Genomic DNA, 25175 nt, shown 5'->3' with positions numbered 1-25175 from the left:
GTTGCCAGAGGGAAGAATATTGCTGGGGTTGACAGACGGGAGGAATATTGCTGGGGTTGGCAGAGGGGAGGAATATTGCTGATGTTGGCAGAGGGGAGGAATATTGCTGATGTTGGCAGAGGGGAGGAATATTGCTGGGGTTGGCAGATGGGAGGAATATTGCTGGGGTTGGCAGAAGGGAGGAATATTGCTGATGTTGGCAGAGGGGAGGAATATTGCTGGGGTTGGCAGAAGGGAGGAATTTTGCTGGGGTAGGCAGAGGGAGGAATATTGCTGGGGTTGACAGACGGGAGGAATATTGCTGATGTTGGCAGAGGGGAGGAATATTGATGGGGTTGGCAGAGGGGAGGAATTTTGCTGGGGTTGCCAGAGGGAGGAATATTGTTGGGGTAGATCTGATCCTTGTGTAACACAAGGGAGGAGGTGGAGGGGGTATTGCTGGGGTAGGCAGAGGGGAGGAATATTGCTGGGGTTGGCAGAAGGGAGGAATATTGCTGGGGTTGCCAGAGGGGAGGAATATTGCTGGGGTTGGCAGAAGGGAGGAATATTGCTGGGGTTGGCAGAGGGGAGGAATATTGCTGGGGTAGGCAGAGCGAAGGAATATTGCTGGGGTAGGCAGAGTGGAGGAATATTGCTGGGTGGGGAGAGGGGAGGAATATTGCTGGGGTTGGCAGGGAAGAATATTGCTGAGGTTGGCAGAGGGGAGGAATATTGCTGGGGTTGGCAAAAGGGAGGAATATTGCTGGGGTTGCCTGAGGGGAGGAATATTGCAGGGGTTGCCAGAGGGAGGAATATTGCTGGGGTTGCCTGAGGGGAGGAATATTGCTGGGGTTGCCAGAGGGAGGAATATTGCTGGGGTTGGCAGAGGGGAGGAATATTGCTGGGGTTGGCAGAGGGGAGGAATATTGCTGGGGTTGGCAGAGGGGAGGAATATTGCTGGGGTTGGCAGAGGGGAGGAATATTGCTGGGGTAGGCAGAGGGGAGGAATTTTGCTGGGGTAGGCAGAAGGGAGGAATTTTGCTGGGGTTGCCAGAGGGAGGAATATTGCTGGGGTAGGCAGAGGGGAGGAATATTGCTGGGGTTGGCAGAGGGGAGGAATATTGCTGGGGTTGGCAGAGGGGAGGAATATTGCTGGGGTTGACAGAGGGGAGGAATATTGCTGGGGTTGGCAGAGGGGAGGAATATTGGTGGGGTTGGCAGAGGGGAGGAATATTGCTGGGGTTGGCAGATGGGAGGAATATTGGTGGGGTTGGCAGAGGGGAGGAATATTGCTGGGGTTGGCAGATGGGAGGAATATTGCTGGGGTTGGCAGCAGGGAAATATTTGCTGCGGGTAGAACTGCCTGAAAAGCATTGTAACCATGGTAACATGTGTGTTTTTTATCTTGCTTGCCTATGGCCATTGATAATAGCGTGTAAGACTATGAGAATTACCTACAAGCTTATTATAATGAGGAATATAGGATTGTCTGTTGAGTACATTAATGGTATTATTCCTTATCCTTGGCAGTGACTTCCATTCAGGAGAGATTAGGATTATCCTTGATTTCTGAACACAGAGTAGGTTCTTCCATGTATTGCATGTTTTACCTGTTGTCATTAGAATTCTTTTTATAAAAATTGTGTATGAAATGTGACAGTGCCAACACTCCCATGGAACTAGACTATTGTTGAATTATTGTTTTCATGGTCATGTCAGATTGTGTCGTCATGGTCATTGTAGACAATGGATACTGTCATATTTATTTTTCTCACAATTATTGAGTGGGTTGGATTTTAATGCCGCTGTGAACAGTATTCCACGTCATGTCAGGATGAAAACCCGAAGTGATACAGGTCTCAGACATTTACGGCTTCAGTGAAACCCACAAGCATGGGTATGGTGTCGACAAACCTCAAAACCTAATTGGATCAAACTGGGATTCGAACCCTCAATCATAGGTTTCTTGGGTACCCAAGGAGCACAACTCTGCACAGCGAATTGCAGTACCTTAGATAGCTGGGCCACCCATGCCCACACAATTGACACAGCAATATAGTATGTTGGTTCATCAAACCACCCAGTCATCTTGTATAGTTTTCTTGATGTTCTTGTGATATCAACCTTTGAATCCTAACGGGTAATTTATCATTACGTATTTACAGAGCACCAGATAGGCTGTGTATGTGCAAAATACCAAACTTACCAAACTGATTTGAGTTGATTGTGAACAGAAATGGTATGGTGTGTGCAAGGTAGGGGTCTAAAGTGCCAGGTTAGCAAGTGCTGAGATCGTACATGCAGTAACCAGGTTGTTATCAGCCCACGGACCAACAATGTTTACAGATCTTTGTGGAGTTGTCACTACCTCTTGTGTACAGTACATTCACCCAGTGCTCTCAAAAGAACCCATTCATCTGTTGGTAGATGACCAGATAATGGAAACACGAATACGTTAATGCACCCGGAACACAAGTGTCAGAACGTGTGGTGTCACACAAGGCAAGGGGAAGCTCAAGTGTACCTCTGTTCTACCAGCAGGCAATGGGTACCTGATAAACGATGTATAACCTTCAAGCACCTGTAGGCAGCGTGGGCTGTTTACACACCAGGAAGTTAAGAATGATAAATGGAATGCATATAGATACACTGAACAGGGAACATTGATATACTGAACCGCAAAAGAAACATCACCATGGATAGATAAATGAGAAACCTTATTTGTCCAAACAATGTAAACATACTTTGAGACATATTAAAAAGATGAAACTTGGCAAACTGATCATCAAGGTTGAAATTAAAGTGTCAAATGTTCTTAAAGTGAAACACAACACTAGTCTCTGCAAAAATGGCATCACAAGTCAGTATCTCGTGTGTCCACCATGTGCATTGATGACTGCTGTGCAGCCTCGATACATGGAATGGATGAGGCGGTTGATGAATGCCATAGGCACTTGAGCCTACACTCTGAGGAACGCCTGACACAGTTCAACTGCAGTTGTCGGCCTTGGTCAGACGTCATTCAGCCGTCTTTGAATCTCGTCCCACAGGTGCTCAGTGGATTTAAATCGGGACTGAGGGCAGACCACTGCATGGTTCTGATGTCATTCTGCTGGAGGAAGTCTCTTGTTGCTCGCACATTGTGGGCATGGGTGTTATTGCCAAATGGCATACAAATGGGTGACTGCCAAATGAGGTATGGCGTGTGGTCTCAAGACTTGATCAATGTACCAAGCTGCTGTGACACCATTGCCTTTCCCAGGACTGATGTTCTGGAAGACCACAGGGCCGAGCCTCTGTACAAGACCAATTCCACCTCACACCATGATGCTCGGACCACCCCATGAGACTCTCTCAACAACACAAGCATCCGAATAATGTTTCCCAAGTGTCGCCAGACTCTCTCTCTCTGTCGAGCAGTTTCCACAGCATTTACAAAGCGATCTTGAAGATGCCTTCACACAATCTGACGATCCTCATCCGGGTGGTGACCCTTGGTCTTCCACTACATGGTCGGTCATCTGTAGTGTTGGTGGTCTGGTACCGTTGCTGGAGCCTGTATATGGTCCTTACGTGGACTTGAAATGTATTGGCTACTTGCCGGGCAGTTTGTCCAGCTTGCAATCGTCCAAGGGTTTGGTGTCGCTGATTTCTTGGCAATCTTGGCAAGATGTTATCCGATCTGGGAGGATTTTTATAGGGCAATAATGAGGGAACGCATGTGCATTTCAATTCGCACGGAACTCACGTGCATCGGGTTACCATGGTCGTTGTCGAGATGTGCTTGGGCGATCGGTTTTATTGTCATCTGCTTTGGGTTTTTTTATCATCAAATTTCATTTTTCCGGACAAGGTAATGTTAAATTTTAGAAACTTTGACAAAAAGTACCCAGATATTTAAATGACAACTTTTCATGCAATGTTACTTGGGGTGACGTTTCTTTTGCAGAGCTGAATTAAACGGATAAAAGAAGCATGTACATGTATAATATAAAATACTCATACAAATTTTAAAATAAACCACTAGTATACATGGTATAGTAGTCTGTCTCACAGTCCCTGAACCACATTATTTTTTCCCTTCCGCCCAGCCCTCATTGTAACTGTAATGCAAAAGCCCTAAATGAAGCCAGTCTAGATTTCCCTGAGGATCAGGATCTCCCCTGGGGCTCCTTTTCAGTATGAATCGAGTTATTTGTTTCTATAAATATTACATATTTTCAGAGACTTGGCGTTAGTCTCATAGTGTCTCTGTGTATTACTCAGTGTGACCTTTTCAGGTACATATATACATATAATTCTCTGCAGATCTATATTTATTGATCAAATGCAAGCAGCACGGATATATGAACTCTACTCCATTGAATAATGCACAAAAGCCCCAAGTCTCTCTTATTATTACTCAGACATGTGTTGCTGCGATGTCTTCGCGTTACACCAACCTTAAGGCATTTGGGGTCAAAATTAAGGTCTGCAAAACGCGAATAATGGGATTAGTGCGTGTGGTTTTAAGTTTTAATTCGGATTATCTTTATGGTAGGACTGAATTCGGGTTCAGGCGAACACTTGTGAGAAGAAAATGATTGAACATCTCACATTTGAGAAGAAAATGATTGAACATCTCACATTTGAGAAGAAAATGATTGAACATCTCACATTTGAGAAGAAAATGATTGAACATCTTAGCTGATTAAGATATGAACTGTGTTCACGTGTCATATACATATGTATATATACTGGATCGAGTTCAAGATATCTTCACTTCTTTTCGTAATGGCCAATGCACAAGTAGAGAAGAAGTTCATTCCAACTGATCTTGGTGGAAGATATTTATGTGTAGGTGGGTTCATGTGCCATTTAAATAAGAGAAAAGCAAATAACTGGATATCTTGGGTATGTTCTACCAAAGACACGACAAAAGAATAAACGACACAAAAATGTATCATAAATCTACTGTTTCTACTGTTAGAATGTGTCCTGAACACCATCCCAAAACACTATTCATTGCGTGCTTGTAACAACCTGGTGTGTTAACATAACACTCACATATCATCAAAGAAAAACCGCTGGTTGGCGTAACGCAAATAATCTTTTTCTGAAAGGCGGCGTAACGCGAATGAACCATTGCTGCTTACCCTTTTCATGAACACCTGGTGTCATCACTAACTTCCAGTGCGCCATGCATATATTTCACCTCTTTCTACACCCATTAGAATCTGTTTCGGTCATCTTCCCGAGGCAAGAGAGTTAACTGACTTTAAAAGACCAGTTTCCACCCTTGCCGAACTAGGCTGGAATTCCTTGGCTCGATCGTAGCGCCACCAGTGGTTATTACAAGTTATGTCCCTTCTAAGCCTCTCCTATGGACCAATCAGGTTCCACCTCTCGTATCACTTGCATTTGTTTCAAACAAAATGACGGCGCCCAGTCAGGACGATCTGATCGATAATCAAGATCTATATTGTGATAAAACGGGCCTTACATTGTGAAGTGCATCAAATCAGGTGAGCACCTTGATTAAAAACATGAAAAGATTTGGAAAATAACTGTTGCACATGCTTTGCAAATCTTGCAATCGACCGAAATCTGCACGAAAGTTTACAAACCGGATTTCGATTTCGTTGCGCGATTTTGATTGGACTATGCAGAACTCGTTAGTCCAGCCAAAATGTAACTCCATAATACCAGCCTAGTTCGGCAAAGGTTGAAACTGGACTTTTATAGTCAGTTAAATCTCTTGCCTAGGGAAGATGGTTTCGGTGGATGATCAAAACATTCTCTGGCGCTGATGCTCTATATTTTGTGAGATGATGCGATGACACACTTCGGCAGTCATAAACAAGTGCAAATTAGAAGTCACCTGAACCTTTTTTAAATAAATAGTATTAGAAGAGTTCCTTTTTGAAGAGGTGTACAAATTGGCTTAAAATACACAGACTGTTCCCAAGGAGTGAAAATACTTTAAATACATGAAAGAATCAATGCTAAATGTGTATGATGACATTTGAATAAATATACAATTGGTTCAAAATATTTATCATAATATCTGTATATTTGTTGTTTAAGCTGCACTCAACATTTTTCGAGCTGTATTACGGCAGTCGTTAAATAATCAAGTCTGGACCAGACAATCCAGCAATAATCTACACAATTTGGGTACTTGAGGTGTATTTACCAAGTCTGCTAGCCTGACCACGCGATCCTGTTAGCCTGGTTAGTCACCTCTAATACTACAAACATGGGTTGCCAAAGACCAATTCTAACCCTGCTCTTTCACAGGGGATTAACCATAATGACGTTGGAATGCTGTAGTCAGGATGTGGGAAAATGGAAAGGTTCCCTGAGAGATGACCGCTTGGTACTCTATCGAGCATCAAAATATATTTTCTTCCTCCATCGAAGAGCTTGACAGAATCAATATGCTTATGTGAGCACTACTGGTTTTAACTGGGTAACATTCAGATTAGGATTGTATTCAGAATTTCTTTCTCTAACATGTCTGATCATGCTAATTATCATGATTGCCCTCATTTCATATTTTTTCATATTTCAAAAACATTTATTATTAATCTGGATTCCCCACTTTGAAGGCTGTGTGAGGAAAATGTGCATTGTCAGTCTTCTCAGATGATTGATACAAACAAGCTAGGTTCTGAATCCATGAAGTGGTCTTGAAGCTGAGGTGATGGTAACTCCCATACTTTGACATAGACTTTAGATAGTCGTAGTGATAAAGTGATCGTAACTCCCATACTTTGAATAGACTTACGGTAGTCGTAGTGATAAAGTGATCGTTACTCCCATACTTTGAATAGACTTACGGTAGTCGTAGTGATAAAGTGATCGTAACTCCCATACTTTAACATAGACATGTGGTAGTCGTAACTCCCATACTTTAACATAGACTTATGGTAGTCGTAGTGATAAGACTTATGGTAGTCGTAGTGATAAGGTGATTGTATCTCCCATACTTTAACATAGACTTATGGTAGTCGTAGTGATAAGGTGATCGTAACTCCCATACTTTAACATAGACTTTTGGTAGTCGTAGTGATAAGGTGATTGTATTTCCCATACTTTAACATAGACTTTTGGTAGTCGTAGTGATAAGGTCGCACTGTGGAACAGGGCCCTGGCCTAAAGGTATTTGCAGTTTTTGCTTGTGTCAAGATTGAATATTTTACCCATTTTAGCAAGTTAATCAATGTTAATATATGAAAATAACCCATGAAAGTTTGACTTTATCATGTTTATTTAAATGAATACCATCACTACTATTCTATATTTTGTAATGTAACACATCCATCTGTTCTTTCATCCCTTATTACCGGTATTACAACTCTGACCTCTTGACCCTTGACCACTGCACAGCATCCAGAGTACACGCTTTGATGGTTGGGTTCCTCTGAGTCTGACTGGTGATTAATCCAATTAGTTACCAATCAGAGAAATTTGCAGATGTTCTGATTCTGTGCCGTAACCATGGTAACCTAGAATCATATTGACTGAAATGTTCTCCTCTGTGATTGCTGTATACATAGTTACTGGATAAACGATCTCACTTTCATGTCATTAGATGACAGTGTTTCCTTGGTCAATGTGTGACCCCCTTTGTTGGCACCTCCCAGGCTGGGAAGTGTCATAGATCCTGATTAAATTAAGCTACCGTATTCGACGTAATAAGCGCCCAGGGCGCTCTCAAAATTAGAAACAGGGGGCTCTTATAAGAATATTATTTTGGTGGAAAAAACAGATTTGAAAGATAAATTTTGTGGTTTATGCTGACAGACTGAAATGTTTATATACGACAGATATATTTTTTCAGAATTTAATTGCCCATAATTAAGGGTGCATGTAACACACGAGTGCGTATTATGCGCGAGTAAATAAGTCTTGTGTACAATGATCAATCAGAAGGGGTGCTAATTGGGATTGTTCACTAGCCAATATATGAGCAATTATCGCCGTGGGCGCTTATTAGAGCGGAGCGCTTATTACGTCGAATACGGTATCTCTGATTCGTATACAGAGGCAGGGGTGCCCAGTTGTCTAAAGTGCCCGAATTTGATGTACAGAGCTGCATCCCTTAGGCAAACCAAAAACATATTGTCATGCTTTGGAATCCTGGTTTGCCCTGATTATGTTTCTAGGTCTGTCAGCACCTTACCCGTGCTCATGGGTTTCACTAAAGTGGTAGCGGGTAGAAAACAGGTCTTCAGTCATCCTTGCTTGCCGTAAGTGGCGACTAACAGGATCGGGTAGTCAGGCTCGCTGACTTGGTTGATGTATGTCATCGTATCTCAGTTGTGTGGATCGATGCTCATGATAGTAATCACTGGATTGTCTGGTCCAGACTCAATTATTTACAGACTGCCCGCACAGCTGGAATATTGCTGAGTGCGATGTTAAACAAAAATAAAACACCTAAAGTGGTAAGCATTTAAAATATGCATTAATACTGCCTTTCCTTCCACTCTCATCCAGTCGGCATGCCATGTTTTCAATTTTCAGAACAGCAGAAACACAACCCAGTAACTCACTAAATGGATTGACATGTTCTGACTTATTATTCAGGAGTTTCACCGGGCCAAATTAATACCAATCTCATTAAAATCATATCTAAGTTCTCGCTGCCGCTAAACAAAGATCTGAGGACATCCAATTACGGGTCACGTCAGATGACCTTTTGCGAACTTTGACCGACCACTGTAACAACTTACAAGAAAGTCGACATCAGCCAATTGGAAAGCAGCTTTCTCGAGCTTTACGGCACTCGTTTCAACCTGGCGACTTCCATTTCAGACCACGCTTGAAAATTATGTTGACACAGTTCTCGATTAAAAATTGAAAACTGAACAAACGAACATTCCGGAATGTCTAATATATGGTTGCGATTGTATAGCAGTGCTTCCCACGTACTGTGCAACGCCTCCTCCGTTCAAATGTTTATCCCACGGAAGCGAGAGATAGACGATAATTTTGACGGAATCAGTTGTATGGGCCGTAACTGTCGTTCTGAATACCCTGTGTGAATGTTTTCGAGGTTGCATGATTAGAAAACACAATTCTGATTGTCACTTTCATGATCTGGTAAGTGACGCTTTGATTGGTTGGGTGAAAGGTTGTTCTGATGTGACCTGTAATGGGATGTCCTCAGATCTTTGTTTAGCAATAGCGAGAATAAGATCTGATTTTAATGAGATTGAATTAATACTGACCTTATTAATGACCATGATGACACTGCCAGTGTCCAGGCTTGAGTGAGTGAGTTGTTAAGTGAGTGAGGTACTACACTGCTATAAGCCATATTGACAATTTTACCAGTATATCAAGGTATGGGATCACCAGGAATTATTTCTTCAAAGCAGGGTTAGAAACTAACAGTTTTTGCCCACTAGTCCTTATAATGATAACATATAGCAAAACCCTTAAAATCGGCCAATTTCTACTAGTCCTTAGGATACCTTTACTATTAGGCAGTTTGGTAAGGACTACAGGAATAGTGCCAATTTCTAACGCTGCAAAGGGTACTATCATTACCGTGTACCATCTGTACCATTTGGGTCCAGGTTAGACAAGGTCCCAAGCAACCTATGCTTGTCGCATAAGGCAACTAAATGGATTGGGTGGTCATGTCCAGTTGATTGCGTGGTATGGTACCTGACTGCATGGACCGCCAAAGATGTCAATCACTGGTTTGGCTGGTTCAGACTTGATTATTAGCAAAATTCTGGTATTGGTAACAATGTTGAATACCTTATTCACCTTACTGAAAGTTAAGTAAGCTTATGTCATGGCCTCTTTGTCCATTGTAACCATCTTCTCCTCAAGGCTTCACGTGCTTGTTTCCAACAATGATGACACCCAACTTTGTCCAAGAAGTTTGATAATGATTGGAAATGTGGCTGCCACAAGAACCATATTACAAACCTATATATGGCCCTTTTGTTTAAAATGTAATGAAGTTTGGTATTTGTTTGTTATTGGTAGTACTCAACACATATGTTCTGTAATACTTACTCTTCCGACTTTGGACCGCCTCCGTGGTCTAGTGGTAGAGCGTCCGCCCGGAGAGCGGAAGGTCCGGGGTTCGATCCCCGGCCGCGTCATACCAAAAGACGTTAAAAGATGGTACTTGTTGTTACCCTGTCTGGCACTCGGCATTAAGGGGCTAAAACAAGGACTGGTCGGCTCGGAGTCAGTTTACTGTGTCTGAGTGGGGTATTCGTGTTAAACTGCGGCATGGTACCTCAGTGAGCTAGCACTATAAATCGGCATCAGTCCGGACTAGTACAAGCAGCCACACAAACACACACACGAACATGCACGTCGCTATATAAGTGCAATAATCTTGGACTCAACGTTAAACCCCATTTCACCTCACCTCACATGCTCTTAAAGATCTCTTTAAGTGCATATCTGGCTCTGTATAATCTTCTCTGAAATAGCCAGAATGAGGAAACTGAACTAAACCATATTTAGTTCAAATCATTGGAGTTAAATAATTATGCAGAAAATATTTTGAATATTGTGTCCAACAGCAACTTTTGTCTGTCTTTGTTGACATTTTAAACTGGTGACTACATATTCAGGTGAGCTACAGTGCCATGACACTACATTTGGCCATTGTTATTAGTCATTTGAAACTGACACTTCTTATTTCCAGGCACAGAAAGAACCAGACAAAGACGATGACCCAGAGAAACCTAAGCTGAGTGTTGTTAAAGATTCCAAGGTCATACAGGTGGACATTCCTGAAGAAGACAAGGACATGAAGCCCAAGAAAACAGACCAGGAAGACAGTGAACAGGAACAGCCTCTGAAATCTCCTGAAGCTGAAACACCTGCTAAGCCTGCTGAGCGTGTCGTAGCTCCGATTGCCAATTTTGAAAGCATTGAACTAGATGATGAGCTGGATGGTGAACAGGATGAGTCTGACAAGAATGGAACCAAAGAAGAGAATGGTACCACGAAACCTGAAGACACAGGTGTTAAGTCCAAACGAAGCGGGACGGACGAAGTGGACGCGGCGAGTGTTTACTCCCTGTTTATGGAGCGAGATTTCCGTTACTATTTTCAGCACCCTTACTGCAGGTTGTTTGTGGCCTATTTTGTAACGTTTTGCAATTTTCTCATTTATGCTGAGGATCCTGTTGCGCACAGCCGTAAAGAATGTTCCATTCCGGTCATCGGGAATGACTTTGCTTTTGTGTGCACTCGCTATCCATCAAATGCATGGAGCCTGCTCAAGGTTTTTCTGTGGATTGTAGCAATAATAATTGGATGCATTGTTGGGAAACTCCTCTTTCATGAACTTATATTCAGTAAGTATCGTAATGATCAGAAGGTAATTTGGATGTTGTTCTAGATTGTTTTGAAATGCGTACAACATGTACAATATTTATGGTGTTTGATATGATAAATAAGAAATGTACCATTGTTTTTGAGAATGGAAGAAAATTTTCTTTTTTGAACCTCAAAATCCGATTCTGCCCAACAGGGGTGGACACTATGACTAAACTAGAACTCATCCATAGCTCAGTTGGCAAAGTGGTTTATGTAAGATGATTATTTGTGGAGAAATCTGATTTCCACCATGTTGCCGTACAATAGGACTAGTTGCCCTGCCTTGCCTTGCCTAACCATGGCTAACATTTTAAGAGTTTTTAAAAATATATTTAACTTAGTTTCTTCACGTTATTGTCATTTGGATGCTTTTGTGAAAAGAGGTATTTTCAATCGATATCATTAATCATGTTAATGGTTTACTAATCATGCTGATTGTCCTACTGATCTGATTGATTATAAACATGATTTGTTACCCCGAAACTAATTCCACTTTTAGAGGTAATTTGTGTTTAACACAGATTTGTATAGTATTTCATATCATAGAAACCCATTTAAGTGTTCAAGAAATGCTTGTGTGAGGCAGATCATGTAAAGTTATGACTTGAAGGCAAACCCAAGAACACATGTATGCTTCTCGAAGGCAAAGGCTTATATACAGGCAAATCTTGGATTCAAACCACCATCTACGAATCCTTTGACCACTGGACCACCTGTACCCCACATATAGGTGAAGTCATTTCATGATACAAGACCTTTACATGATTTTGACATGTTTGAGGTCCAATCTAAAAAGTTTTATAATATGATATACATGTATTCTAGGTTTGGAATGAGGATTGCATGCTCAGCACATAATCTTTGTGTCTTGATTTGAGCATGTGAGAAAAATTTTCAGATTCTTTGGTAAAATTCTGCATCATGTTAGATCAAAGGCAAAGAGCTTCTTGTTTATGTTACCATGGTTACGTTGGTTTTCATCACGACTAGTAGTCACTATATAGTCATTCTCAATTTTCTTCACTTTCTTCTTTTGAGCATCTTTCAACGGGTCATCCCAATTGCCCTCATTTATAGGCTGCTTGTTTCCACAGAACTTGTCCACCCAAACCAACTAAACTTGCCAATTGGTAAGGTTCCATGACAATGTCTGGCATTGTACCTCGAAGGCATGGATCTTTGTTTCCAGAAATTCTGTCTTTTAATAGTTCAATATATTTTTTTGCATTTCAAAATTCATGTTTCCTTTCGACAAACATGTCCAAAGAATGTCATTACAAGGCTTAAACCTTGTCATTTTTAAAATGCTTTTTTTGCATGTTTAGAGTTTGGTGATTTGACATGTTTAAGTTAATGAAGAGTTTGTGAGATTCAGGGAAGACCACACTCCATTAATCACAATAGTGCTATCTGTAGGGAACTTGTCCAGTTTAACACTTTTCTTTATTAATGAATCATATATTATGCTCCAGAACGGTAAAATTCCAGATGGCACTGACAGGGCTTCTGAATTACCAAAGTCGAGACTAACAGCATGCCACTGTACATGGTGCAGGTGTAAACTAGAGACTACTGTCTATGAAGTTCTACCAACCCCTGCAGTTTCACCCATCCATTGAAGCTTTTGAAGGGAAGACTGCCATTTCAGCTGAGTCTCATTCCCACTGTTAAGTAAATGTCCTTCTTTCAGATCGCCTGATTAAGCTGAAGTTGTTCTCCAGCAACCAAGGCTCCTGGATGACCATGTTTTTCTGTGTCATCTTGTGCCTGTTCATCATATCCTGGCTCTACAATGGCTTCCTGATGATTGGAGGTGACGCCACGGAGCCATATCGGATCTCCTCCCTGATGGGCATCTCCAACTCTTTCTTCACCAAGGCTGCAGCATGCGGCACGTGGTGCGGAGATTTCTTCACTGCATGGATGGTAGGTCGTCATGGCTTATAGGACCGTTTTACTTTTTTTTTATGGAAATCAATTTCAAAGTCATAAGACATGTCGTGTGTAAGAGACAGTTTGAGAAGAAAGTTATAGACATAAGTTTCAAGTATAAACATGAGAGTGAAATATGAAAAAAGGAATCTAAAGATGGGTTCCTTTGAGAATTAAGTCATAGAGTTGTTACATTGCTACATAAACTGAGCAGTCTTGAACTGAGCACACATGAAAGCTCTCACTCTCAACTGGTTGGGTAGCCTAAGGGTTAAAGTGTTCGCTCATCACGGTTTGATATCCCTCCTGGGGACACTGTATGAAGCCCAGGTCCCCTGCTCAAACTATGATGCCTTTCTGAATAAAAATTTGAAAAAAACCAACTATGATGCCTTTCCCATATTGAAGTATTTTATTACTGAACTGTGGTCTATCATCTTTATGAGATATGAAGAACGTCCATGTTTGGCCAGCTCAAGTGTTTTAAAGTAGTGCCAAGATTGGTCCGCTCTGATGTTAGAAAGTACTGCCAGGATTGGTCAGCTGTGATGTTAGAAAGTACTGCCAAGATTGGTCAGCTCTGATCATGTTCTGTGCCCCATTTGCTGTGATGTTCTATTCCCAACATGAGCTGTTATCTTGTATGTCCCCTGAGCTGTGATGCTCTGATGTCCCGTGTCCCAAGAGCTGTGATGTTCTGATGTCCCGTGTCCCAAGAGCTGTGATGCTCTGATGTCCCATGCCCCCTGAGCTGTGATGCTCTGATATCCCATGCCCCCTGAGCTGTGATGCTCTGATGTCCCATGCCCCCTGAGCTGTGATGCTCTGATATCCCATGCCCCCCAGAGCTGTGATGTTCTGATATCCCATGCCCCCTGAGCTGTGATGCTCTGATGCCCCATGCCCCCCGACCTGTGATTTTCTGATATTCTATTCCCCCCCGAGCTGGGATGCTCTAATGCCCCATGCCCCATGAGCTGTGATGCTCTGATGTCCCATGTCCCCTGAGCTGGGATGCTCTAATGCCCCATGCCCCATGAGCTGTGATGTTCTGATATCCCATGCCCCCTGAACTGCGATGTTCTGATATCCCATGCCCCCTGAACTGTGATGTTCTGATGTCCCATGCCCCCTGAACTGTGATGTTCTGATGTCCCATGCCCCCTGAGCTGTGATGCTCTGATGTTCCATGTCCCCTGAGCTGTGATGTTTCTCCCCTAGGTTACAGACATCATGCTGCAGGAGAAGCTGTACCCGAGTTGGGCGCCGAAGGTTCGAGCGTGGTGGATAAGACATTATCACCGTATCATCCTGTTCTGGGTCATCACAAGCTGTACGTCATTCATCGTCATATTCGTCATAGCAACTGATTACATCAGTTGGGACAAACTGAACCGTGACTTTCTACATACCAATGAGCTGTCCCGATCATTCCTTGCATCGTTCATTCTGGTCATGGATATGATAATTGTTATGCAGGTGAGATTCTTCTTTATCGGTATTGAATAATATATAATCTACCATGCTAACAAGATTGTGGGCAACCTACAATCATTAAATCACTGCTGTACAGTTTAGGGCTCATTTTAGGTCTAGGTTTGTTTGTTTGTTTGTTTGTTGTTTAACCCCAAACTCATCTCGCCTTAACGCAGTCTCAACAAAACATTCCACATCACACTTGAAATCAGTAAATACCCACACAAGATCAATGAACATTTAACAAAACACAGGATTAGGTTTACAATCATAAATGGTAATCGATGGCTCATGGAAGTGACTCGAATTAGCCTCTGATATATTCGAGTATTAGTGTGTTTGTTTGGTGTTTAACGCCACACTCAACAAAATTCCAGCTATATGATGGCTGTCTGTAAATAATCTAGTCGGGACCAGACATTCCAGTGATTGACATCATGAGTACAGAGCCAAGGCAATTGGGATATGATGACACGCATCAACCAAGTCAGTGAGCCTGACGAACCTGATCCCGTTAGTCGCCTCTTACAACAAGCATGAGTTGCTGAAGACCTATTCTAACCCGGATCTTCATAGGTCACAAGGTCTAGGTGTTGTTATTAGTGCCATGTGTGAAACTGAGACATTGTTTCAACAAACTAACAAACAAACAAACAAAAGTCTCCACACAGCATCCATGACATGTTATGAGCATTGTGTCGCCAAAGCGGTCCACAATCCTATGATCATGGGTCCAAATCCCAGGTTATTATTCTTGGTATGTCAGTATCGCGCCAGTGCTAGTGGGTTTCACGAAAGCGGTATACCGTATTCAACGTAATAAGCGCCCAGGTCGCTCTCAAAATTAGAAATAGGGGTCTCTTTAATAGAACATAATTTTGTTGAGAAAAAGTTAAGAGATCGTAAATTTCGTTGTTTATGCTGAAAGCCTGAAATGACACAAAAAAGTCACGACAGGTTTATTTTCCAGAATTTAATTGCCCATAATTAAGGGTGCATATAACCATAGAGTGCATATTATACACGAATAAATAAGTCTTGTGTACATTGATGGAGCGGAAGGGGTGCTAATTTGGATTGTTCACTAGCCAATATATTAGCAAATATCACCATGGGCGCTTATTAGAGCGAGGCGCTTATTACGTCGAATACGGTAAGTCTAAAACCTGAATCACTTCCGGTGTTCCTCCCAAATTAAAATGATGCTTAAATCCTGTTCATGAAGGTGGTGGCATTACACCCAGTGTAATCTGTCTCTGTGCAGGACTGGGACTTTCCCCATTTCATCAGTGCCATAGACATCAAGCTGCCTGGTCTCAACACGGCCCACATCAAGTTCCAGATTCCTATCCCCAAGATCCTCCGGAAGGAGTACTATCAAGTCCACATCACAGGTAGGCCAACACTTTATAGGGCTACTCCACCTTGTCCCATCACAGAGAGGCCAACACTTTATACAGGTGCTCCACCTTGTCACATCACAGAGAGGCCATCACTTTATAGAGGTAATCCACCTTGTCACATCACAGGTAGGCCAACACTTTATAGAGGTGCTCCACCTTGTCACATCACAGGTAGGCCAACACTTTATAGAGGTGCTCCACCTTGTCACATCACAGGTAGGCCAACACTTTATAGAGGTGCTCCACCTTGTCACATCACAGGTAGGCCAGCACTTAATAGAGGTGCTCCACCTTGTCACATCACAGGTAGGCCAACACTTTATACAGGTGCTCCACCTTGTCACATCACAGGTAGGCCAACACTTTATAGGGCTGCTCCACCTTGTCACATCACAGGTAGGCCAACACTTTATAGGGCTGCTCCACCTTGTCACATCACAGGTAGGCCAACACTTAATAGAGCTGCACCACCTTGTCACGCTACATGTAGGCCAACACTTTATAGAGGTGCTCCACCTTGTCACGCCACATGTAGGCCAACACTTTATAGAGGTGCTCCACCTTGTCACGCCACATGTAGGCCAACACTTTATAGAGGTACTCCACCTTGTCACGCCACATGTAGGCCAACACTTTATAGAGGTGCTCCACCTTGTCACGCCACATGTAGGCCAACACTTTATTGAGCTTCTCACACTCTGAATTAATCTGCAAGTTTCAAGGATGCTCTTCAGTGTTTAAAGGGGCATTGGTTATTGTTGAATGGTTAAGCACTGGCTTGTCATTGCAGGTTTGATTAGGGATGATAGAATAAAATAAATATTTGAACATTACCGGGTATTTAAGGACTGGTAATTTATTATGGTGTGTGTGTGTGTGTGTGTGTGTGGGTGTGGGTGGGTGGGAGGGTGGGTGGTTGGGTGTTTGGGGGTGTGTGTGTGTGTGTGTGTGGAAAGGAGGTTGGGGGGTAGCATGGTAATGAAAAACATGTATTTGGGGGGTGTCCGCAAAATATGATGCATTCCTAAGACCAATCCCACTGACCCACCACCCCAGTAATAAATTACCATTCTGTCATGAAGCCCATTTCTGATTTCCTCTGCAGGGATATGGCTGGAACACTACTAATGCCACAGTATAACCCTTCTCACCTACTAACTCAGTGGTATATTTATTTCCAGGAAAGTGGTTCAACTACGGTGTGTTGTTCCTCGTGCTTCTTCTCGACCTAAACATGTGGAAGAACCAGATGTTCTACCAACCCATAGACTTCGGACAGTACGTGGACTCAGAGGGCAAGATCCACACCATCACAGACACCTACAGCCTCGACACATTCAATGAGACACAACTTGTTTTTGATTTTAGGAACTCCACAATTAACCCAGCTACTAATATGACCTACATTTCAGGAGATAACAAAATGAACACCCGTTTCTATGACTACCACCTTGCAGGCAAATGCATGGCTTTCTTGCCAAGTCTTACAGTTTTCATTATGTTTGGGTTTTTCATTTATAAGTATGGCCGATTTAGGCCGACAAAAGAGGATCCTTATGCAGGCAGGTTGAAGAAAAGGAAGAAGAGACGATTCAGTGCCAGATTCCACTGGCGGCGCTTGCGGAACCGGATCAGGACGGCGGAACCAATATTGATGTATTTCAGAAAACGGGGACCAGAACCTATACCTGCACAAAAAACAGAAGAATCGTATGCACAAAACTGGGAGCTACCTGCAAGCCAAGCATGTTAAATGTTCACTTTGATTTAGTTTTTCTTGATTTAAGAACATAACGTCTTCATTTTCAAATATAATAGGATCAAGTTCCAGATAATAACATGTAATTTGATATTACATGTACCAGAGAGGAAAATGTAATTTGATATTACACAGACCAGAAAGGAAAATGTAATTTGATATTACATGCACCAGAGAGGAAAATGTAATTTGATATTACATGCACCAGAGAGGAAAATGTAATTTGATATTACATGCACCAGAGAGGAAAATGTAATTTGATATTACATGTACCAGAGAGGAAAATATAATTTGATATTACTCGTACCAGTAGCTCAAAATCATTTTTAGAAGCTTATACTATTAACAATTTCTTCATATGGGAGATCTTAAGTAATTGATGGTATATTTTTGTAGAAAATCAAATCATTTGTATTTTTGTAGGGCATTATGACTCATAAACAGTTTCAGATTTACCTTATATATTCATTCCCCTGCACAAAACTGAAGAGCTAAGGAGATATGACTGGACTGTTGATAGTGTGTCATCATGCTTAGAATGGGTTGATGCTCACACTATCGATCACTGGTTTGGGTGGTCTAGATCTTATAACGTTACAGGCCACCTTGATATACAACAGTGATATTGCAGACTCTGCCACACAGTCGCCTTCACACTCAGAACCAAGAACATGCATGGCCATGTTGAGTGAGATATTGAAACAATATATGTGTCCCACCAGAAGAAAGGGACCTTATGAGTGCTAGGATACAATTGTACTGTGACGTCAAAGAGTCATTTGACGTCAACTTACTTCAGGAAAAATCAACCTGTGTATGGACTGTACAAAACAATTCTTATTGTTCTCTCGTTAGTTTGTAATGTTATAAAAACATTATTTCAAAACCTTTCAGCATATGTGTCTACTTTCAGTTAATCAGACATATATTATTTCTAAAAACTGCAATTATTGCATAAACAAATGTTTGATCCTTTGTATCTCTGTAATAAATAGGAATTGGAGCTTGTGAACTGTATTTTTGTGTTCCTCAGATACTGTAGTTTAAATTATAATGAGAAGTAAAAAGTTGATTTTTCACACATAAGGTCCTTATGTCATGGTCGGTCACATATGTTAGACTCCACTCACTCACTCACTGACTCTCAGAAGAGTAGTGTTATATGAATGTTTATGTGAAACGTCCAGTGTAAATGAGATGATATGAGTCTCAAATCTGGTGACTGAAGGTATTTGGTTCAAAACTTTTTCATCTTCTTGTCCTGACTAGTCTTTCAAGATCTTATGCAGGTTCTCGTTTTTAACATAGAGGCCAATATTAAGACAAGGTTGATTCTTGTTTTAACACTAACAATAAATAATGGTGTGATATTAGTGAAGGGCTGGAAAATGTTGTATCATCATGTTAAGAGATACAATAATATATGTCAGCAATTGTAAATACCATATTCAACCTAATAAGCACCTAAGATGTTGAGCTACAAATGGGAGTATTCTTTAGAACACGGAAGTTGATTTTGGATTTTAATAAATTTGTTTTCAGATATTTAGAGCTTAGTGTTTGAAATTACTCAATTTTGGAACTAGTCTGATAGACTAGAACACATCCAAAAATATATTTCTGCAGAAAAGATGTCAAACCAACAATGAAAGGCACCATATTTATATACTGTTGCATTCTCAATGACAAGGGGCTGTCGGGTAGCCTAGTGGTTAAAGCGTTCGCTCGTCACGCTGAAGACCCAGGTTCGATTCCAGACATGCGTACAATGAGTGAAGCCCATTTCTGGTGTCCCCCGATATTGCAGGAATATTGCTAAAAGCGGCGTAAAACCATACTCACTCACTCACTCACTCACTCAATGACAATGAAGGACTGGCCCTATTGGAGAATATATGATGAGGTATAATGGGGTGTAATACGAGAGTATTATCAATCATTATCATAATATAATAGACATTCAATACACTGGATAATTCAAAGATAGGGCCACTGTTATCAAATTCTTCATAGATCTCTATTTTCTAGTTTAATATGGATGTAAACAGTTACCACTTCTTGGACCTTTATAGTTTTTGCCATATATTTCAAAAAACATTTTTGATGATGTACCTGAGATTTTATAAACATGTCAATCTTTTTTACTGTGCTAAAATGCTGAATGGAATATTTTGTGTAATCATATATACCCTTAGAAACCATTGTGTGTCAGAATGTATCTGCGTCAAACCTGTTTTATCAAGTTGTATGTACCAGTCTGCAAAAGACAGTATTTTTTAAGATGGTGATCAACTTTCAAGGTTTCTAGTCTATTTATCATTTGTTCGAATCCAAAGATGATATTTGTGAATTTTTAAAATTCTTTTTGCTCTCATTGCCAAGAGGTAGAATACTCATCTGTCAGAACTAAATGTTCTCCAGCGGCTATGATTCCTCAAGATATAAGAAACTGTCAGCAGGATGATATTTTCTTTACCTCCTGCTTTGTGTCGTGCCTTGCCGCAAGAGCTCCCCAGCAGTCCGATGCTATAGAATTGGTCTCCTGTCAGGATTCAGACCTGAACAAACAAAGCCTTACTGCCATTGGATCTAACTTGTACCGATTTCCCACTTTCATGTTGAATCCAGTCTATGAGTATCATTTGTTTTGTCAGCTTTATGTAGCTCTGAAAAACAGTAATAATGTTATTATTTCTTCTCAGAAATTTGCAATGTTGGTTCACATTTATTGAGTTCAGGTTGTACGCAGAAAGGGAGATAACTGTGTTCCTGATTGTCTTTTCTTTATCGCTGGTTGTTTCCAGATGGTTAAGATGTGGCTGCTGACCAACTATTGTGGTCTTACATCCAAAAGACATCTAAAACATTAATAGTTTGGTGAGTCTAGATTTCTTCAGTTTCTCCAGTTCACTAGATCTTTTCAGGCAGTTTAGTTGTTGTTGCTTGGTTTATGGAACAGGTGACTATAAATATCAGGAAGAATAAAATCCAGTTTAAACCTTTTCGATTTCCATATTTGTGATAGAAAATTCACAAACTGTTTCCCTACCTGACTGAATCAAGTGCCACTTACGGACACGTTACTGAATGCTGAAATACCTTTCCTTTCTTCACAGGTACTCCAAAATGTATATGGCCTGTTCTGATGTAAACTTATAAAATGTATACCATTCCTGGCACGGTTAACACAATGCCAAAAGGAAAATGGAAAATTGGATTATTATTTTCTCATGCTACCTATATTTTAAGAAAAACCAAATAATTGAAAAGTCTTATAATTTTATTAGTTTAATTTCAACCAACGACCAAAGCTTTGGAGAGAAAGAAATCTGTAAACCAACTAATAACAAAAGAAGGGCCTGTGGAATCAGTTGGGTGTGATGTAGAAAAGTAAGAGTGTTCTTATCAATATTTGAGTAGTTTGCATAAATTTGAATAACATCATGTAACCATGGTAACTGCAGATGTAAAGTCATTACGTTTTTTCCAGTAAATCACCAGCAATGTACTGAGTGGGTCATTGGTCATGATATGACTTGTTTTGTGTTCAGAGTGTTTCTGAAAATGTGCCATAATTGATACTGATCTCCAATTTATATTTTCATGGGCCTTAGTCTCATTAAAATAATCTTACACCTTGCTATAAATTAACAAAGATATGGGGACTTCCCATTATGGTTCACGTCAGAATGACCGTTCATTCGACCAATCAGGGCGTCTCTTCCCAGATCGGGAAAGTGACATACGAAATGTGTTTTCTAATCATGCAACCTCGAAAAGGTTAACAGGTTTTTTTTCCGAATGGCAGTTACGGACTGTGTGACTGATTCCATGAAAATCATCGTCTTTCCCTTGTTTCAATGGGGATAAACATTTGAAATGGATGACTTTCCATAGCCCCTGGGAATTAAGTACATACAATCTATAAGACTTTCCGATTTTGTTTGGTTTTCAAATTTTGCGGCAATATTTTTCAAACTGGAATCCGGAATGGTGATTCTCACGCCCGAACACGACATAAACCTCTGGATCCTTCTGGTTACCACAGGAGTGAAGAAAAGATCTGTGTTTTGACCAAAGTGAATATCAATCATTGATGCTGTCCAATTGTTCATCGTGGTGAAAGTGGCCGTGTCTTCTGTAACAGTATCCTGTACATGGTAGCCGTCTCTGATGAGTCCATTGGAGCATGGGTGGCCCAGTCGTCTAAGGCGCCGCGATTCGCTGTGCCGAGTTGCGTCCCTTGGCCATGCCAGAAGCCTATGATTGTGGGTTCGAATCCCGGTTCGCCCCGATTATGTTTCTAGGTTTGTCAGCACCATACCCGTGCTCATGGGTTTCACCGAAGTGATAAACGTCAGAGACCTGCATCACTTGGGGCTTTCCTCCCACATTAAGCTGACACGACGCGATATGACTGGAATACTGTTAAAAGCGGGGTTAAACCCAATTTACTCATTCACTGATGAGTCCATGCCCTGCTTGTAAAGGCAAACTGCCTGTCAAAACATGTAGAGACTTTTTGTGCCAATCTCTGCACATCTTCAAGTCATCTGTGTCTACTAGTATTACAATGCACGTTTCCTTTATAATTTGCTCTAGTGAATGGTTTCCTTGAGTGCCATACAGACAGCTGGGCAAGTCCCACTGTGTCTGACAATCAGCTGATATGCAATGCTTAACATCATTGATAAGGGTTCTATTGCAATTGTAACAATTGTCAACCAATATATTTTGTGTTTTTACCAAGAGTATTTTATCATTGTTCTTTGTAACAGGAAGATTGAACATACAAAAAGTTCAGTAAGGCCTTTTTTATAAGTTGGTGTACACAAGATATTTCGTCTACCGTAAAATAAAATGGAGGTGTTTGAAAATATTGTTAAATAATTTTCAGCTTCCAGAGTCGTACTGCTACTAATGAATGAAAAACAAGTAAGTCGTACCATCATGTGATGGTCACACTGGAAGATAGTTGATTGGTTGTATTTTGATAGAATATAGGTTTTTGTACATATTATTCACCATTTCTTTTGTACAGCGGTGATAAATCTTGTGGGTTTTTTTTCATTACGGCTTATTGTAAAGCAGAAGCGGCCAAATTGTTTTTGTCAAAGGACATTTTACTTTTATTTCATTTTTTTGTTGGTCTGTCTCATTAACCAACTAAAGCTAAGAGCTAATGGTTTTGAATGAGTTCTGATGCTCAACAAACTACCGTGTGTTAGTAGCTCATGTTTGTGGAGTTTTTTCCTTTCTATGTTTACATGTGTTAAACAATGGATCCACTGACTTTGATCATGTTGATACCAAAAATCTTTTCAGCTTGTAATGGTATCTCGCAACAATTTCACAATTCTACTGTCATATTATCTTGTAACTATTCTTTAAAACATGTCAATAGCAATTAATCATGTACATAACAATTCAAAACAGAAGCGAGAGTTTCAGATCATTAACGCAAGTCAATGAAGTAGATGCTTTTAGTTTCGCATCATTAACCCAAGTCAACGAAGTAGACGCCTTTAATTGAACTTACACATGGTAAGTAATTTGTTGTTTTTGTATAAGTTGGTTACGGGTATTTTAGGAATTAAATAAAAAGGTATTTTTTGTAAATTGTGGATCCTTTGAATTCAGCATCTGAGATTGGTGTTCAGCAACTATTATTGTGGAGATGAGTGTTGTTGCATGTTACAAAGATGTCAAGGTTTTAGAGGTCTTCAGATCTCTGTGAGAAGGAAGCAGAGAAACACTGTATATGAATTCCTTTGTTAACCCCCCATGTGTGTGTAGTACGGAAGCGTAGTAGGGCCACGGTGAAATATTTTTTTATCTAAGTATCTCCTACGTAGGCCTTATTATCTCCTATTTAGGACTTAGTAGGAGATAGTAATTCTAGGCCATACTAAGTCCTACGTAGGAGATAATAAGTCCTACGTAGGAGATCCTAAGTCCTACGTAGGAGATACTAAGTCCTACATAGGAGATAAAAGTCCTACGTAGGAGATAATAAGTCCTACGTAGGAGATATTAAGTCCTTCGTAGGAGATAGTGATTCTAGGCCATACTAAGTCCTACGTAGGAGATAGTAAGTCCTACGTAGGAGATACTCAGACAAAAAAAAATTCACCATGGCCCTACTACGCTTCCGTAGTGTAGTCATGAGTTGTTGCTGTAGGATGTTTGTTGAACCTGCCTTATTGCTACTCCCCCAGGGATATCAGGTTGGGGAACAATATCCCGTACGTCCGTGCCCCAACTCCTGCTTGGACTGGAGAACACTTATCTTGTCTCTCGCTAATACTGTATAACAGGGTCCTATTCCACGAAGCAATCTTGGATCTAAGATGACTGATACTGCTATACTTTAACATAGGTTTACGATAGTCGTAGTGCTAAGATTGCTGATTGCACTACTGCTTGATGTGTTCACCAGAAGTTGAATATTAAGGCACCCATTAATCTCCTAATAACCCTTATGAAACAGACATTGGAACATCACAGCACCTTGGTGCAGACTTTTATGGGGATTAACTTTGTAACAGATACGTTTTATGAGTGCGGCCATATGAATGTGGTGCTCGTGTGTGGAGCTTCTCTCTGCTCTACCTGTACAGTGTATGTATGTTGAGTAGAGAGCTTGTGTTGTCAGCTGTGTATAATATACCCAGTGTGGTAGTTACTCAGATGTATTTTGTGTTGTAATTAACTGAAGTTGCATGTACAAGTCATCCACAGGGGCGGTGGGGTAGCCTGGTGGTTAATGCGTTTGCTCTTCACGCTGAAAACTGGGATCGATTCCCCACATGTAACTATGTGTGAAGCTCATTTCTGGTGTCCCCTGCCTGATATTGCTGGAATATTGCTAAAAGCAGCTTAAAACCATACTCATTTACTCAAGTCATCCACACACCACCCAGATCTATTTCCCTCACCCCTCTCATTTCGTGGCCTTTCTCCTAGTCTACAGCCATCTAATATCTGCCCCTCAAGTTTTACGACAAACTATTTCCTTCGTTTCTCAAGTCACAGCTTCTACACTAACCCCCTCTCCTCTTTAACAAGCCAAACACCACCAACACCACCACCAACACCCCACCCGCACTAAGGTCTGATTTTAATGAGATTGAGCTGAGAGTGAGGGAAATGCCTCAGTGTGTAAGCTAACTAATGAACTGTTTATAGGCTAGAAATACCAGAAAGAATAAGAAAAAACCTGGGATACCTTAAAGTGAAAGAATTGCGTCGCAGTAAAAAACAAATTTGATGACAGTCAC

General features: G+C 41.0%; 1 protein-coding gene across 1 annotated transcript in view; it reads left to right on the top strand.

Moving 5' to 3' along the window:
* LOC124150772 (transmembrane protein 117-like) overlaps positions 1–18758 on the top strand; it is a 35638-nt gene extending 16880 nt beyond the window's left edge. The window contains exons 2-6 of the mRNA XM_048386065.1: positions 10646–11303; positions 13016–13251; positions 14479–14736; positions 15998–16127; positions 17318–18758. Of these exons, the coding sequence (XP_048242022.1) occupies positions 10646–11303; positions 13016–13251; positions 14479–14736; positions 15998–16127; positions 17318–17889 (1854 nt within the window). The 3' untranslated portion in view covers positions 17890–18758. The remainder of the gene's footprint in view (positions 1–10645; positions 11304–13015; positions 13252–14478; positions 14737–15997; positions 16128–17317) is intronic.
* Positions 18759–25175: the final 6417 nt, after the last annotated feature.

The sequence above is a fragment of the Haliotis rufescens genome, unplaced genomic scaffold, assembly GCF_023055435.1.
Source record: "Haliotis rufescens isolate VD_foot unplaced genomic scaffold, xgHalRufe1.0.p SCAF_6, whole genome shotgun sequence".
In the NCBI taxonomy this organism is placed as follows: Eukaryota; Metazoa; Mollusca; class Gastropoda; order Lepetellida; family Haliotidae; genus Haliotis; species Haliotis rufescens.
This window is presented reverse-complemented; position numbering and strand designations above follow the sequence as displayed.